The sequence below is a fragment of the Equus quagga genome, chromosome 13 (genome assembly GCF_021613505.1).
Source record: "Equus quagga isolate Etosha38 chromosome 13, UCLA_HA_Equagga_1.0, whole genome shotgun sequence".
NCBI classification, from domain to species: domain Eukaryota; kingdom Metazoa; phylum Chordata; class Mammalia; order Perissodactyla; family Equidae; genus Equus; species Equus quagga.
In genome coordinates this window covers 76,192,106-76,208,890 of record NC_060279.1, presented here as the reverse complement: position 1 = coordinate 76,208,890, position 16,785 = coordinate 76,192,106, and the positions used below count along the sequence as shown (strand labels likewise).

General features: G+C 60.2%; 1 protein-coding gene across 2 annotated transcripts; it reads left to right on the top strand.

Annotated features, from left to right (window-relative positions):
- Nucleotides 1-254: 254 nt before the first annotated feature.
- CIBAR2 (CBY1 interacting BAR domain containing 2) lies at nt 255-16,758 on the top strand. Of its 2 annotated transcripts, XM_046683895.1 has the most exons (12): nt 255-384; nt 2,114-2,348; nt 3,964-4,032; nt 4,110-4,211; nt 4,334-4,382; nt 5,130-5,230; nt 8,040-8,153; nt 9,971-10,072; nt 10,780-11,038; nt 12,645-12,750; nt 14,342-15,799; nt 16,630-16,758. In XM_046683895.1, the coding sequence occupies exons 1-9, from the start codon at nt 365-367 to the stop codon at nt 10,894-10,896; spliced, it is 909 nt and encodes a 302-aa protein (XP_046539851.1). In that variant the 5' UTR covers nt 255-364; the 3' UTR covers nt 10,897-11,038; nt 12,645-12,750; nt 14,342-15,799; nt 16,630-16,758. The 2 variants fall into 2 exon arrangements, with proteins under 2 accessions (XP_046539851.1, XP_046539852.1); XM_046683896.1 differs by lacking the exon at nt 16,630-16,758 and having other exon boundaries at nt 4,334-4,339; nt 5,126-5,230; nt 14,342-16,014.
- Nucleotides 16,759-16,785: the final 27 nt, after the last annotated feature.

The following is a 16,785-nucleotide window of genomic DNA, read 5'->3' as shown; positions in this document are numbered from 1 at the left end:
CCAGGCCCTCTGCCCTAAATCCAACCGCTGCCGCCTCCTGGGGACCCCCAACACGCCCAGATCCTCGGAACCCCACCGGAAAGGGGGAGCGGGCCTCTCTGGGAGCCCCTGGGCCAACGCAAGGCTGGGCGAGGCCTCGTAAGCCCCTGGGAGGCTGCCCGGGGCGGGGGTTGCCAGGCGACCAACCAAGGCTCCTCCCAGGGTGGCTGTGGGTGGCCAAGTTGCCTGGCAACCAGGTGGCAGCGTCCCTTGAGCCCAGACCACACAGCTGTGCCCATCCCTGCCCGGCTTCTCCTGGGCCTGTGGGACCCCTGGGGCCCCTCGTTGCTCCCCGAGACCCGGACAGCCGGCGCCTCTCGTCACAATGAACATTGTTCTCTCCAGGTGAGTGGCCTGCGCTGGCCCGGCTGGGAGAGAGCGGGCGGTGGGGTTTGGGGCCTGATGCGCCAAGAGAGGTGGGGACAGCCAGGACTGGCAGGGGTGGTGGTGGTGAGGGGTGCTCCCCCTCCCACCCTGCCCCACCTCATGGTCGAGGGAAGATGGGGACTGGGACTATAGAGCCTTCCAGAATCTGACCTCTGTCTGCTTCTCCAGCATTACTGCTCACAGCTCTGAGCTGGTCAAATTCACAGGGTTCACCCCTCCTTCCCTGGCTCGCCTCCACCGAGAAAACTCCTCTTTGTGCCTCAAAGCCCCAGCAGGCATCGCCCCCCCTCCCGTGGACTCATCCCCAACCCCACTGCCCCCAGCCCGATCCTGTCACTGCTCCCTCGAAGCTCGCCTGCCCCTCGATCAGTGTTCCCACACCTGCTTCCTCTGAGGGTCACAAACTCCAGGGTGCCTCCGAATCACTTGATTCGATTCCTTAACAACGCAGCCCCCTGGGCCCCGCTCACAGGGGTTCTGGCTCCCAGTGTAGGGTGGGGGTCTGGGAATCTGCATGTTTAACTTGTGCCCCAGCTGATTGTGGTTGAGGGGGTCCGAGGACCCCACCTGGAGGAATAGAGGCTGTGGCGGCTGTGTGACCTTGAGCAAGATGCTTCGCCTCTCTGGGCCTCACTTTACTCAGTTTTAAGTCGGTGACAGGAATAGTGCTTTACTTCCAAGTGGAGCACTTTGCAAACTGCGAGGTCTGCGCGAGTTAGGGTTCGCTGGGCGGAGGACAGAGGGCTGCTCCTCAGGGACTTTCCGGCTTCAGGGACGTGATGAGAGGGTTGCACGGGGGACTGTGGTCAAATGGGCTGGAGGGGGACGACCTGGGGGCGAGGGGCGAGGAGAGGGTGCGGAGGGGCGGGCGGGAGGCTGTGCCGCCTTGTCAGCACCTACGATGGGTGGGTGCCCGGCCCGCAGCACGTTGAGGTCAGTCAGCAACTCGCACCCTGAGATGCGGAGGGCGAGAGGGCCAGGCGACAGGTGACATGTCAGAGGAACAGACTCGAGGCCCCGGGCTGTGGGGAGAACGGGGGGATGAGGAGGACATGGGCACCACCCTCGATGACACTGGCACGGGGGACACGGGGCATCGGGCGCTTGTCGGGAGCCACAGAAGGCGCAGCCCTCGAGTGGACCCGCGTGGAAACCGCTGAGCTAGGTGATGACAGTGTATCCGCGTTGGCTCCTCGGTCGTCACCAGTGTACCCCACCCCCGCGAGACGTTAATGATGGGAAAAGCTGTGTGCTCCAGGGGGACAGTCCACTTGGGGTTTCTGTCAACCTCAAACTGGTCCAAAAATAAAAGCTTCGGGGTTCGGAGCCAGGAGAGAATTTTGACAGCTGGGCAAAGGTGGAAGGGGGATTTCCAAGGGATGAGGAGCTGCGGCCAGGGCTGCTTGGAACAAGCAATGACAGCCAGGAGGACCAGGGCCTCTCAAGGGGCGCAGAGAGAGAAGGGCCGGCTTGGGGCCAAACCCGCGTTTGCATCCGTGCCTGGCCACTGGACAGCCCGCGACCCGCTGGTCTCCTGCACCTGCCTTGATGGGCTCACGCAGCACCCTGAGCATCATCCGGGGACCAGGCGCCTGGCAGGAGGGCGATGGGTGGGGGACCCCGCGTCGCCGTCCCGGCCTGGCTGGGCGTCACTGCCAGAACCGCCCTCAGGCCCCTGCCTCCCCAGGGACAGCCAGGTGCGGGGCATGGAGAACACGGTGACCAACGCCGAGAAGTACTTCGGCCAGTTCTGCTCGCTGCTGGCCGCCTACACCCGCAAGACGGCCCGGCTGCGGGACAAGGCCGACCAGCTGGTCAGACAGCTTGTCGACTTCGCCAACACCGAGACCCCCGAGCTGCGGGCCGCCGTGAGGAGCTTCGCTGAGGACCTGGCCAAAGTGCAGGATTACCGACAGGCCGAGGTGGGTGCGGCCGCCCAGGGGCTCAGCTGAGGCGGACGAGGGGTGGACAAGGTGAGGAGACCCAGGGAGGGGCCCTGCGGGCGGCGCGGTGGGCCCACCCGTCCCCGGCACGAGGCACAGCCCCAGGGTCCCCGACCTGGAGCAATGCTGGGGGCTGAGCGCAAGGAGGCTGCGGCATGGTGGGGAAATAATTAAGAATAAAAATCTCCTGCTGGCCCGGAGACATCCTCTCTCCAGTCGGAGAAAAGAACAAAACAGCTTTTCTGGTGAACACGCATTAAACCAGACTGTGACGCACGTCACAGGCGACCTGGGAAGTGATGGCAGAGACAGACAGAGACCTCACCCCGCTACGTTCCCAGGCGGAAAGAACCCGTCACACGCACGCGCGTTCTCAAGACGGGTGCCGCTCGCCCCTCGGGAGGGGGACGGAGGGCACCATTTGTCACCGGGGACTTCCGAATCCCACCTGGCGAGTGGGCGGCCACCTGTGTGAGCTGATGTCTTTATCCAAAGGAGCAATGACACTGCTCACATCTCTGTGACAGCTCGGAGTGCACGGGTGCAGCTCCCCAGAGACGCTGCCTCATTGATGTCTGCGTCTCAAGGAGATGACCGTCCTGCCGCCTTGTCCAGCCTGCCGGGCGCTCATTTAGCGTTTTAAAGGCTTACATACATCTCAGAGGGACGGAGAAAGGGTTTACCATCCTGAGTTTTCTAAAAGAAATACTGTAAGAGAGGGGAGGTGTCCCTGTTCCTTTCGTCACCTGGGAAAACCAATTTTTCTCTAGATTTGTGCTTCCCCTTCCCAGGGTCGTGGGGAGCCCAGCTGCTCTGGCCCATCTGGCAAGCCAGGGGTTCAGGGGACCCCTGTCCGCAAGGCATCAGCCTCACCTGGGAGCTTGTCGGAAATGCGGGTCCTCAGGCCACACCCGGGACCGCAGAGTCAGAACCCCTGGGGTGGTGTCCGGCAATCAGGGTTCTAAGGAGCCCCGGGGTGGGGGTGGGGGGACTCGCAGGCCTGCTGTAGGGTGACACCCACAGATTTAGAACAATGGGGGGGGCGCGGGGTACGTAGCCAACATTGGCTTTCGTTGTGATCGTGTTACTATTACTGATATTGTTCATTCCAGGATCTAGCGTTAGGCCTGGCGCACAGGCACTGGCTCAGGGTGGGAGGGTCCCCTCGCCCCCCGTGCTGCGTCCTTGGTGGCTGCACAGTGCAGTCAGCTCCGAATCCCGAGCTAGCCTGTGTTCCCTGAGGGTCTGTCGAGCCTCCCCGGCGAGATCCTAAGGCGCGTGGGAGACCGAAACAGCGTGGGTTCCGCAGAACTGTCACGGAGCCCTGGGCGGGGACAGTCATTACACCCATTTTACAGGCCAGGGAGCGAGGCTCAGCAAGATGACATGTGGCGCCCAGCCCTGCGGAGCCCTGAGCCCAGGCCCGCGCTCGCAACCCCCGGGGGCAAGGGAGGGTGTCAGGGGCTCCCCTGCTCCCCAGCCACGCAGCTCCAGGTGTGCAGACGGCGCTCCACGAATGCAGGCTGGGGGCCGCGCACCCTCCAGGCCTCTGCTGGCTCGTCCGCCCTGAGTCTCTGTGCATCCGTGTTCCCAGGTCGAGAGGCTGGAGACCAAGGTCGTCACCCCCCTGAAGCTCTATGGGGCGCAGATAAAGCAGACCCGGGTGAGCGGGGCACTCCGGGGTGGCGGCGGCTGGGCTTGTCGCCAGGATGCCCCGAAAACACCCTCTGTTCCCCTTAGGCCGAGATCAAGAAATTCAAACGCGTCCGGAATAACGAGATCAAACAACTGGAAAAGCTGGAGAAACTGAGGCAGAAGTCGCCCTCGGACAGGCAAATGATCGTATCCTTCCTTGGAAGGGGGCCTGGGGCCGGGGGCGGGGTGGCTGTTTGCCATGGGCCCCCTCTGAGTGGGGCGGCCAGGGGCCACCTGAGTTCACCGGCTCCTTAGCAGCCCTCCCGCAGTCCCAGGTGAGTGCCCGCGGCTGGCTGGCGGAGGCGGACTCGCATGCAGGTAACCAGTGGGCTCCCGCACGCACAGCCGGGCGAGCTTCCACCTAGGCAGGTGCAGGAGTCCCAGGTGCGGGGGAAGCAGCGGGCTGGGGGCTCTGTCCCATCGGGGACACTATTCAACCAGTCACTCCCCTCCATGGCCCTGTGACCTCATCAGAGTCACCTACTGAATGCTCCCACGAGGTGGGCACCTCCAGAGAGGGAAACTGAGGCCGAGGAAGGTGACTTGCCCAAGGTCACACAGGGAGTTAAAGGGCAAACCCAGAACTCGGCTCTGAGGGCGTCTGACTCTAAAATCCAGGTTCCTCACGTGTGGGGTCTGGCATGGGGTCGGGTCATGTAGATGTCGATCAAAGGAACCAATGAATTGATTACCTAAAAGCATTCCACGTGCTGGAATGAATTATCAGTGAACGTAGCGTCCCTGTTATAAGAATAGCTCCGTGGTGCCCACTCCTTAATTCTCACAACAATCCTGCAAGCGGGTCTTATCACTGTTCCGTTTGCAGGCAAGGAGATTGAGGCTCAGAGAGGTTAAGTGACTTGCCCGAGGTCACACAGCTAGTAAGTGGGTCTGTCCAAGCAGCGCCAGCCCCTTTAGCCACGGTCCTACTCAGCCATTCCTTCAATGACCACGTTGGCAAGAGACACCCACGACTCAGGAGAGCTGGCCCCAAAGTAGGGGGGAGACTGAGGCTGATCCATGGGGGGTGCCCCCCACGGCACTTCCTCTCTCTGGGCCAGGCAGAGACCAGGGTGCAGAGGGCCTCAGTGGACGCCAGCCGCACCACCCAGCAGCTAGAGGAAACGATCGACACCTTCCAGAAGCAGAAGCTGAAGGACCTACAGGTAGGCGTGGCCGGTCCTGTGCTGGACGTACCGTGGCCTGCCCCATGTGTGCCCGCGTGCCTGTGTGAGTGCGTGTGTGCGCCCCTGGGGTTGTGTGTGCATGTGTGTGTGTGAGCTGGTGCCCACTCGCTCGAGCTCAGAGCCCCGCTCCCAGGACAGTTAATCCTGGCCTGATCCTGGCCGCGGGGGTGGTGGCCGGCAGCACAAGGGCAGCTGTCCGCACAGCTGGCCGCCTGGAAGGCAGCGTTGGAGGAGGCCCTGCCCCCCAACAGGCAGCCGGCCGCCACCCTAGAAGGACGTGGCGGAGTGTCTCCCTGGCCCCTGCCTCTCCACGCCACCCCCAGGACCGCCCTGCTGTCTCCTTTCCTTCCTGAAGCTCTAAACGCAGGTTCCTCCCTCTGTCCACCTGGACCCCGTCCATCCCCACGGCAATCCTGGGCCCGCAGCCCAGCTCCCGCAGGAGGGCCACAGGGGGTCAGGGTCTCTAAGGACAAGCGGATCTGAGGCCCCTGCCCCCGACTTGATCCTCTCTAGTCCATTTTCCAAATTGCAGCCCCAGGGATTTCACGAGAGGCAGCTCCACTTTGTCACTCCTGCCTTTGTCCCTCTACTTTGTCCCTCCCACGGCTTCCCTTGTTCCAAGGATAAAGGCGGAAATCCTCCCCAAGGCTCTGGAAGCCCCAGCCCAGCCCTCCAGCCTCTCCAAGCTCAAGGGCACCAAGCCCTTTTCTACCTCAGGGCCTTTGCACAGGCTGTGCCCTCTGTCAGGAAGGCTCTGCCCTTACTCTGTATGGAGTTAACACCTCCTCATCCTTCAGTAAACTCTCCTGGACCCCCACACCCATCTGGTCCCTCGTTAACACAGTCTGTTATGTCCCTCTGGGGGCAGTTATCCCAGGGGGACGATTAATTATATCTTTGGTTCACTTGTTAATCTAACAAATGTTGAATACACACCTACTATGTGCCAGGCGCTGTGCCTGAGGCGGGGGCACCACAGCCAGGAGGTGAGACCCCCATCTTCCTTGAGTTGATACCCCTGGGGGAACCCTGTTACGTGTGCTGCTCCTCAGGGAGTACAGGGCGTGGCGGCGACCTCACTGCTCCACGTCCACCTCCCACACCACACGTCGGTGCCTCAGGGCGGACCCCCGCCTGTCGTGTCCCCTGCTGGGTCCTGGGCACCAGGTCGTGGACCTGGCACTTAGCGAGCGCTCAGTAAAGATTTGGGAAATGAATGAGGGATAAATAAACAAAGGCAACAAACACAAGAGCTAGGGAGGCAGTGGTAATTGGTGCCCAGGCAACTGTGAAGCAGGCAGGCCCTGAAAACCCCAGCTCACCGTTATTAGGCACCTGCTGTTTACGTGGCCCGAAGGCTGGGCCCAGTGGGTGCCAGCAGGAGCTGACAAGATTCTGGCCTCCATGGTCTGGGGCAACACATGTTTAAAATGGGCGTCCTTACACTTCTGGGGTTAAGTGTGTAAGAGACACTTGTTCAAACCACCCCCTGCGAAGCTCTCCCAATTTTGAGAGAAAAACCAGAACTTAAAATTATGATTCCCACCATATAGGTTTTAGGTCACGACTCTAATAAAACGATCATGTTTATAACGTAGCCCACCAGCTCCTATCAGAGAATGTGGGAACGCTTTCAGCAGAAGTCACCTGCGGACGGCGATGGCTGGGCCCAGCCGGGAGCCCAATCAGTGGGCTGGGGTGGCTGGAGAATTCGCATTTCCCACCCTCCTCGCCCCTGAGGTGGGGCTGGTGCTGATTCGGGCAGCGCAGATGGAGAACGGCCAGCGCAAACCGAGAACCACCGCATTGGCTGCGTCTCTCGTAGCCTCTGAGAACTGGGACCACCCTTGTCCCCCTGTGCAGATGAATAAGCTGAGGCTCCCAGAGGATCGGTCATTTCCTGGAGGCCACAGGCCAGGAAATGGCAGGATACGGCCCTGCCTCCTGACGCGCAGCTGTCCCCACTGCGCTGCCTCCTGAGGGGAGGAGGTGGGGGGCAGGCATTTCTGTCCCCTCCCCTTCTTCTCCTCGGCTGGGTTGGGGGCTTCCCCGGGCTGCCTCCCCAGGGGCTTCCCATGTTAGGTGAGGTGGTGCGTTTCCAAACTGCGGCTCCTCCCTCAGCACCAAGCCTCTGTCTTGCTGGGCCCTAAAGCAAAGAGAGAGACTCTGCTAGGGCCCCGCACACAGTAGGAGCTTGTGCTGGGCCCCCACACAGTAGGAGCTTGTGCTGCGCCCCCACATGGCAGGAGCCCCCACTGGGCCTGGACACAGCAGGAACTCTGTCAGAGCTTGCTGAACTGGGCTGAAACATCTGACCAGGAGAAGCCAACACCTTGTTACATTCTGGCGAGCCGGCTCAGGCTGTGGGGCCTCTCGGCGGGGCCCCGTCTACCAGCAGCACCCCTCCCACTCCTGGAAGGCCGCCCCCCCCCACAGCCCCTGGTGACAGCGGCTGAGGTTTTGTAGCCATCAACCTGCAGACACCTGGCCTTGGAGTGAGAGAAGCAAAGGCTGTGTGGCGAGCCCAGGTGACAGAGCTGAGGAAGGGACGCCCCTCAGCAGTCCTTGCTGAGAAAACAGCCCTCCACCTTCCGGAACCATCCCTGTGCGAGGCAGCTTTTGAAGGGGAGTGCATTAGCTGTGTGATCAGAAATAAATTAAAGTGTTGACCTAGGACCCGTCCCCACAGGACAGCTAAGCCCCGGCCGCCGGTTGGTCCACGTGCGGGCGCCCCAGGCCCCTCCCGCTGACAGTGCTGCTTGCGTGATCCCGGCTTCTCTCCCCACAGAAAATTTTCTCAGACTTCATAACCATCGAGATGGTCTTCCACGCCAAAGCGGTGGAGGTGTATTCCAGCGCCTTCCAGGCCCTGGAGAGCTACGACCTGGAGAGAGACCTGGAGGTGGGTAGGGTGCCAGGCCCCGCTTCCCCTTTGGTGGCGGGTGGGGGGCTGAGTTCTATTTTGGTCCTGTCTTGATAGGAGCAGGTGTTTTTTTCCTTTGAGGAAGATTAGCCCTGAGCTAACTACTGCCAATCCTCCTCTTTCTGCTGAGGAAGACTGGCCCTGAGCTAACATCCGTGCCCATCTTCCTCTCCTTTATATGTGGGACGCCTGCCATAGCATGGCTTGCCAAGCAGTGCCATGTCTGCACCCGGGATCTGAATTGGTGAACCCTGGGCCGCCGAAGCAGAACGGGCACACTTAACCGCTGCGCCACCAGGCCGGCCCCTTGATAGGAGCAGCTCTTGTTGGCAGTGTTCTGCAATGTTGATAATTTTGAGGACATGTTCTGATGAACTGTTTTAAATATCCGCCCCTGGGCGCCAAACCTAGGGGTGGGAATTTTCCCAACACGATCTATCTGGAACATCAACGAGGTCACTGAAACCAAACAAACGGGGGCTGGCCTCGTGGCTTAGCAGTTAGGTTCCCACGCTCCAATTCTGCAGCCCCAGGGTTCGCAGGTTCAGATCCTGGGTGCGGACATGGCACCGCTTGGCACACCATGCTGTGGCAGGCGTCCCACATATAAAGTAGAGGAAGATGGGCACGGATGTTAGCTCAGGGCCAGTCTTCCTCACCAGAAAAAAAAAAAGAAAAAAACCCCAGACAAATGAATCACCACAACAGAAAGCGTCTCTGTGCTGGTGTTCGCCGTAGTTTGGATGCAGACGAAGGGCTTATTGTCTGTCCCCATCTGATCTGATGAATCTAGCACGAGCTGTCTGAATTGGCCACAACCCACAGTGCCAGGCCTAGTGATGGATCCCGCAGTCGTCTGCCGTGGGACTCTTTTGCGGTTCCGGGGTTGGCGGGCGCAGCCAGGCGGTCCTCCCTGGATCTCTCATCGGCCTTCCGTCTGTCGGTAGCTGGGGCTGGAGTCACGGGCTTCCCGCTCCTGTCCGGTGGATGACAGCTGTCATCTGGGCACAGGGCCAGCCACGCGATTTGCAGAACTCGGTGCAAAACGGAAACGCGGGCCCTCTGTTCAACAGTTGTTAGGAACGTCAAGACAATGACAGGAGAGTCCTTCTGAGCTGGGGGCCCTGTGCGCCTGCACGAGCCGCGCATCCCCAAGCCCGCCCTGTCTGGGTCCCCAGCGGGGTCTGCAGCCAGAATATCCACCAGAGGCCTCTCCACCTGGCGTGGGCTTCTTCATGGCACAGCGGCTGGGTCCCAGGGCGAGCATCCCGAGACAGAACCACATCACCTTTATGACCCAGCCCCGGCAGTAACAGCGCCGCTGGCGCCGCATTCCACACCTTAGAGTGCGAGTTGCCAAGGCCGCGTTGAAGGGAAGAGAGGGATAGTCCAGATCCTGATGGGAGACATGTCAAAGAACTTGAGGATAAGCTTTAAGCCAGCGTTTGAGGTTGAATGCAGAGTGCCTGGGCCCTCCTGCATTCGCGCATCTCTACCATATTCCCGGGGACGAGGGAGATCGCTAACTTTCCTGTGTGTCTATGGACGTGTTACCTAGCCTCTCTGGGCCTCAGTTTTCCCGTCTGGAAAATGGGATAATAGTGCTCACTTACTGGGCTGTGGTAGATCGTACGGGATAACGAACAGGAGGCCCTCAGATGGGACCTGGTGCGGGTGGGGGTCCCGGCAGCGTGGGCTGTGCTCGCGCTTGGGTCCCACCATCTGCTCCCCGCCCTGCCCCACGCCCCGTGTGTGTTTCCCAATCGGATCCAACCCCCCCGGTCTCCCCTCGGCAGGATTTTAGAGCCAAGATGCGTGGAGTCTATGGGCTGTACGACCCTCGGCCGCTCACGGACACCGCGCCCTCCCTAGCCAGCCTGGGGTCTCTCGCCGGCCAGGTGAGCTCCAGGGGGGGAGTGTTACTCCTGTGACACAGTGAAGTGACCCAGAGAGGCCGTCTGGGAACAGAGACTCCGAGAAGGGGGCGCTGCCTGGGCAGCGTGGGGGCACCCTGAGTCTGACCCGCACCTGCCTGGAGGTGGCATCGGTAACCCGCGGGGCCACGCGTCCAGAGTGCCCCTCAGAGGCACCAGGAAGCGTCCACCTGGGAAGCTGAGGGCTCGGCACCAGCTCCTCCTGCCTCCAGCACGCGGTCGGTGGGTTTCAGAGGTCAGAATGTCTCAGATTTTAGGAAAATAACCGGGTGCCTATGCTACTTACCTTACGAGCCCAGCAAGGCCTGTAATCAGGCACATTTATATTTCCACACGGACACCTGGCACCTTTGAGTGTTCAACCAAGTAGGCTAAATAAAGACGCTAAGAGGCCTCATGCCAATCAGGGTCAAAGGCCGTGGAGGAAGGACAGCCCTCAGCCAGACTGCCTGGGTCAAACTCACTGCTCCCAGGCTGTGTGACCTTGGGTAAGTTCCTTAACCCCTCTGTGCCTTAGAGTCATCACCTGCAAAGTGGGGCTGATAATAGTAACCCCCTCGTAGGGTTGTCGTGACTATTAGGTGAACAAATCTACACAAAACCCTTAGAAAACAGAACTTCTGGCCGTCATTATTATTACTGATGTTGTTGTGATGATGATTATTATTCAGAGTGCTGAGAGCCCCATACGGAACCAGAGAAAAGAAGAGGAGGCGAGTGAGGACAACTCTACCGACGAGGACCCCGTGGAGGACCTCAGGGGACAGAGGCAGGGACTCCACCAATAGGACGAGAACCCCCCAGTCGGAAAAATGGGGCTGGATGCTGGGGGCGGGGGGTGGCTCCGCTGTGTGCCCTCGGGAGAGGCACTTGCCCTGTGAGCCTCATCTCCTCATCCGGACGACCGGGACAACACCGCTGGCCGCCCAGGTGGCTCTGGGGGTCAGCGTGCCCAGCATGGTGCCTGGGGCTCAATAAACACGGGCGTGTCTTAACGGCAGCCGTGCTGGGTCTCGGCTCCTGTCCAGTGACCTGGGGACTCTGGGCGTTGAGACCTGTGCCCTGTCGAGAGTGCGGTCGTCAGTCTCCCAGGGCCACGGAACGAAGTCCCACCAGTGGGGGCTCGAAACCACAGCCACCTGCTCTCCCCCGCGCCGGGGCCTGCGGGCCAGGGTCAGGGTGCCGGTGCGGGGCCGTCCGAGGGCTGGGGGGGGGGGGGGGGTCTGTCCCGGCCCCTCCCCCCTCCCCGGCATGGGTGCTGCTGGCCGTCCCTGTGTCCCTCGGCCGGTAGACATCACTCTGGTCCCCGCCTCCGCCGTCACGTGGCTTCTCCCCGTGCGTGGCTGGTCCACATGCCCTCTCTGAACCAGGACCCCAGTCACACTGGGCGAGGGGCCACCCACCCCTGGATGACCTCATCCTAACAGATCACCTCCCAAGGACCCTCTTTCCAGATAAGCTCGTGTTCTGGGACTGGGAGTTAGGACCTCAGCGTGAGTTTGGGGGGGACACAATTCCCCCATCACACACGGACGTGTTGTGCAGGATGACCCTGGGACCGGGGACACATCACAGAAGTCCAGGGGGTGGGGGGTGCAGGTGAAGGGAGGGGTGGGGTCCGTGCACTCGCTGGCCACCCGCCTGGGCGCTCCGGGGGTGCACGCTTGGGGAGCGAGTTCCCGACAGTCTTGGGGACGTCGCGCTCTGCGTCATGGTCCCCAGCACACTCACGCTGCCTTCGGAGGACGGCTTCTGAGAAGGGTTGGGCCGCGGCCTCTCGAGCCAGCCTGGTAGATGCAGGCTCCACTCTGGGGCCAGCTGGCCCTTGATCTGATTCCCCACTTGGGGCACCTCGATTTCCTCATCGGCAAAGTGGGGACACAAACCTTCTTCATGCGGTACTGCAGGACTAATATCCTCACCCTGTGATCTTTACTACCCAAATCCAGCTCCACGGCACCTCCTCAGGGAAGCCCACCTTGATTCCACCAGGGAGGACACTCTCTCCACAAACGACTAAAACGTGCTACATTTTCTATATAATAGTTCATAAAATAGTATATCATAGACTGTACTGTATACTATGTATAGTCACTTTTATACTACGCATTTGTCTCATATTTTTATATTGTAAGCACATATATGTGCACACACACACACAAATGCACACCTTTGTTAACCTCGGCTGTGTGCTGCCCCCACCCATGGTCTGAAGGAGAATGACCGTGCTCATTCACCGCATGGCCCTGGGGCCTGGGGGCACCTGGTACACAGTAGGTGCTTGTTAAATGTAAGCTGATGGTGTGAGAGGCCTCCCCCTTGCCCTCTGGCCCCAGGGCACCCAACAGACCCATTGTTTCTCATTCTGGGTGGACAGCTGGCCAGGAACCTTCCCGGTCACTGTCTCCGTGGGGAGGTCACTTAGGATGTGACAACAAAATTCGGAGTGTCTCTCTCTTGGGGCCGGGAGGTGGGAGGTGGGTGGGCAGGGAAGGAAGGAGCATGATTTTGGGGTCTCCTGCTCTTTCCCTCGCAGCCACTGAGGACAAACCCACTCCACTGCTCCCAGGGCAGCCTGTGCAGACGTCTCCTGCGGGAGGCAGGCGGGCACCCGCTGACTCCACGACATTGAACACAACTGCGTGAGTAGCAGCCTCGTCCCAGATGGAGGAAGATGGGAGACACTCCCTTTCGGGGACCCGCGGCGCCTCTGGCGCTGTGGCAGGAGGGAGCCTGGAGTCAGGCTGCAGATGGCAGCGCTCAGCATGAATTTATGGGGAAAAAACTGTCACGCAGGATGTGCCAGAAGCCTCGTGCGGTTTTAAGCTTCGATAGGTCAGAAGGAAAAGTTTACAACTCAGCAAGAAACACCATTTCAAATCTTAAAATTGCTTACATTTCTTTTATATTAGTTTTGTGAGTTTTGAATACATCTGAAGTTTATTCCTATAAAATGTAGACACCAGGGTTTGGTCCTTTTTCTTTCTTTTCTCTTTAGTGGGCAGGAAGCTTCCTCCGGGACGCCCCCGGGGGGTTTCCTCCCTGACGGGGAGCTGAGGGATGGGCTGGAGTGAGCAGGACAGCCCTGCCCTCTGCAAACACGCTCGCAGGGCCGCCCTGGGCAGGCTGCGATGGCCTTCCCGGTTTACAGATGGAGAAACCAAGGCTCAAGCAATGATTTGGCAAAAGGCACACAGTGGTCGCTGGGAGGTGGAAGGGGGCCTGCCCCGCCCTGCCCTGGCTCCTCAGGGTCTCTGCTGCCCGTCAGAGGGGTCCTCTCCCTTCCTCGGAGTGTCCCCTGAATCGAGCCCTTGGCTGCTGCTGGAGGAATCCTCCTAGCACAGGAGGAAAAGTCAGATGCGACGTCCCAGGGCTGGGGACGTCTGCCGCCCAGGCTGTCCCTCCACATTTGGCTGGGAGGGGACAGTGTTCCTCCAGACTGAGTGGAGAGCTGGGGGCACGGAGGTCGGGCCCCACCCCACCTGGTGACAGGGAGGGTACCCTGGTCCATCTCGGCTGGAACCATCCCGTCCCGGGGCCCTTGGGGCCAAGCCTGCCGCTTCAGGGACCCAGGACTCTCCTCCCAGGCCTTTGCTGCTCCTCAGCCACCCCCCAGACCTGCTGAGGCCAGAGGCTTGGAACGTGGCTACTGACCTCTTACACTTGGACAAAGAGAAAGCCCAAACAACTCACACAGTAGGTCTGCTGACCAGGCTGGGAAGGGCCAATAGAGGCATCCTGTTTGTCAGGGAGGAGGTGTCCTCGGGTCCCACGTCCAGCCCCCTACCCCGAATATAAGAGGCGAGGCAGCCTGGGCTCAGAGGGGAAGCGAGGTCGGGATTCCAGCGGGAAGGCCCAGGGCGCCCCGGAGGCCGGCAGAGTCCAGGGGGACCCCACTACACATGCCCCGGGGGCAGCTCGGACAGCGGGGGGCTCTGTGCCATCCGAGGAGCGCCCCCTTTTCTCGAGCTTCCCATGAGACACACACACACCTGGAGGAGACCCACACGCTCCACCTGAATGGGGAGACCGTCTATTTGACCCCAGAAAAAATGTTTTCTTCTGAAAGGCCACCAATTGTCACTGAGGAGACTGCCAACTCCACAGAAAGTCCTCACGGATATGTGAAAACAAATTAAACAGACCGACTTTTTTTTTGAAAGATAATTTATTTCAGTTTCTACCTTCTGACAATCCGAGGTGCAATATATAGACATTTTTTTTTCTTCACAGGAAACAGCTTTGATTTCAGCACGGTTCTGAGGTCTTCAACCTTGAAACTTTCTCAGCCTTAAAATACGGTTTGTGGAACATCACCTAGCGGGACCCAAGATCACAGGACCGTGACGCGGGGGACACCGGCACCCCGACGCACCCCTGGCCGCTAACGGCCACGTCTGGATGTGGCGATGGCACGTTCAGGTCCAAGACGAACGGGTGAAAGAGAAACCAGGACGAGTGTGGGGGGCCCCGTGGGATGTCCCAGCAGAGGCCGCAGCTTCCAACAAAGGCGGCACATCGACCAAGCGCCAACACTTATGTTATCTAAGGGACACGCCTGGCGGTTGCAGTTCCAGCATCTCTAGCCGTCAAATGTTCGGCTTGTCTTTCTCAAGGCGCCCACCGGAAGCGAGGTTTGCTTGTGACCTCGCTGGGCTCCGGGACAGGAGAGAGGTCGGGACCCCTCCCGGATTGAGCCTCACTCCCGACGGCGAGCCCTCCTTGCTGTGGACCCCTGGGGGAGATGCACCCACTGCATATGTCTCCCTTCTCTTCTCACGACACATCGTCCGGGGCCAGGAGGGGACAGGCATGGTCTCCCAATTCCAGGATGTGCCAGCGGGCCAAAGAGGGTTTGCCAACGGAGACCTGTTTCTTGTTAAAGTGCAGACACTTTCGGGGTACCCGGGCGAGCTCCAGCTGGCCACTCACTCTGGGCCGACTGTGCCCTGTGGAAGCCCAGAGTCGGCAGGTCGAGTGAGGATCTGGGTTCAACCCCCACTGCACGGATGGCCTGCCGGAGTGTGTGCACGGAAGTGATGGGAAGATGGGCAAACCCAGACCAGCCTCACTCTCTCCTGGAGATGACAAGCGTCTCCCTTTGCAACAGTCCTGGGAGTACTGCCCCACGGAAGTCTCGGGGACACCTGAGTCCCCTGGACACGGTGAGGGTGGGGTTACAGCCTTGAGCTCTTCACTCATCTCACTGCTCGGAGCTTAGACAGACAGGCTGACTCGAGACACGGGCCAGCACCAGGCTCCCAGGGAACGAGGCATCGGCCCCCTGGAGACACCCGTCCCATCCATTCCCGAGAAGTACAGGGCACGAGGCCCGGGGACAGCAGGGGAGGCCGAGGTGCAGGATAGGGCCCCGCGTGAGCCCACCCCAGAAGATGGTCCTTGTGTTGAGGGTAGTCGCTGGGTGTGAACAATCTGGAAATGACTCAGCCATTTGCTTTCTGGCAAAACAACACATTCCTATTCCTGGCCACACGGTGACAAGGACATACCGGGACGTGTGGCCTGTGTGGCTCAAGCAGGCCCTGGCTCTGTCTGAGGTCTGCACACTGTACGGCAGTCAGTTGGGGGCACTTCCCGCCAATGCACTTCCCTTTGCCCTGAGACTCAGCGGAAAGCTTCCCCAGTGAGACTCAGCCTCAAGAACCAGAAAAAGGAATCAAGGATTTACAGGTGAACTGGGTGGGACTGAGCCCTCTGAGCAAACGCTTCAGGAGAACGAGGAGGCTGGTGGGGGCCCGAGGGAGCGAGACCCCACCCGCAGCCTTGCCTCCGGCTGAGGAAGGGGAGAGGAGACACTGGCCGAGACCACAGGCCGGGCGGGCCCAGGGGGCTGCTCCGCCGCTCCCCAAGGTTGGGGCTGGGCCTCGCTGCCCTCCTGCCTTCTCCCCTGCACGAGGGACCCTCCTTCCCAAGCTGCCCACTGTTCTGGACTCGGCCCCCTGCCCACCACCCCCATTGTCTCAAGTTTTAGGTAATTTGGTCATAAAGCTCATCCAACCACATGGGTCTACACGGACCCTCCCTAATCGAAAAGCCCACTGGTCTGGATGCTGTGACGCCCAGGGAGGCCGGGCGGGCAGCTTGCGGCCCTGATTTCTGGTTACGGTCCCCAGTCCCCCGGGTGGGACGAAGCCTCTTACAAACCCCCTGGTGGTGTGAACCGTGCTTCTCACATCAGGAGTCTGGATGCCAGGTGCTCCCTGCCGGTGATAAATTAACCCACAGAAAAGCAAGCCTCAAGGCCGCTGCCTTGTCTCCATGGCAACGAGCCCCACGTCTCCCTGGATGTAGGGAGGCCAGCGACAGGGTCCCCTGGCTTCAGCTCCTGGACACGAGGCTCTCGCCTGGGCCTCCGTGTAACCCAAGGTGGGCTCACGGCGTGAACGTGAAAACCTGAACGGGTTTTCATTTGAGTGCAGAAGTCAGGAACTGGACTCTTTCTAGACCTCCATTTGGTCAGGTAAGAGCTTCCTAGCCCACTTTTTTTCTTTTGGCAATAGGAAAATCCTAGTCTACTCCATGCCACTGCACAATAACTGGCAGTATCAGGATCTTGTCCTCCTGCCTTTGGTTAGACGCACACAGTCACACACAGCAGACGCAAGCTGAGTGTGAACGTGGCCCGGCTGAAACATCCACCAACAACGCTAACATTG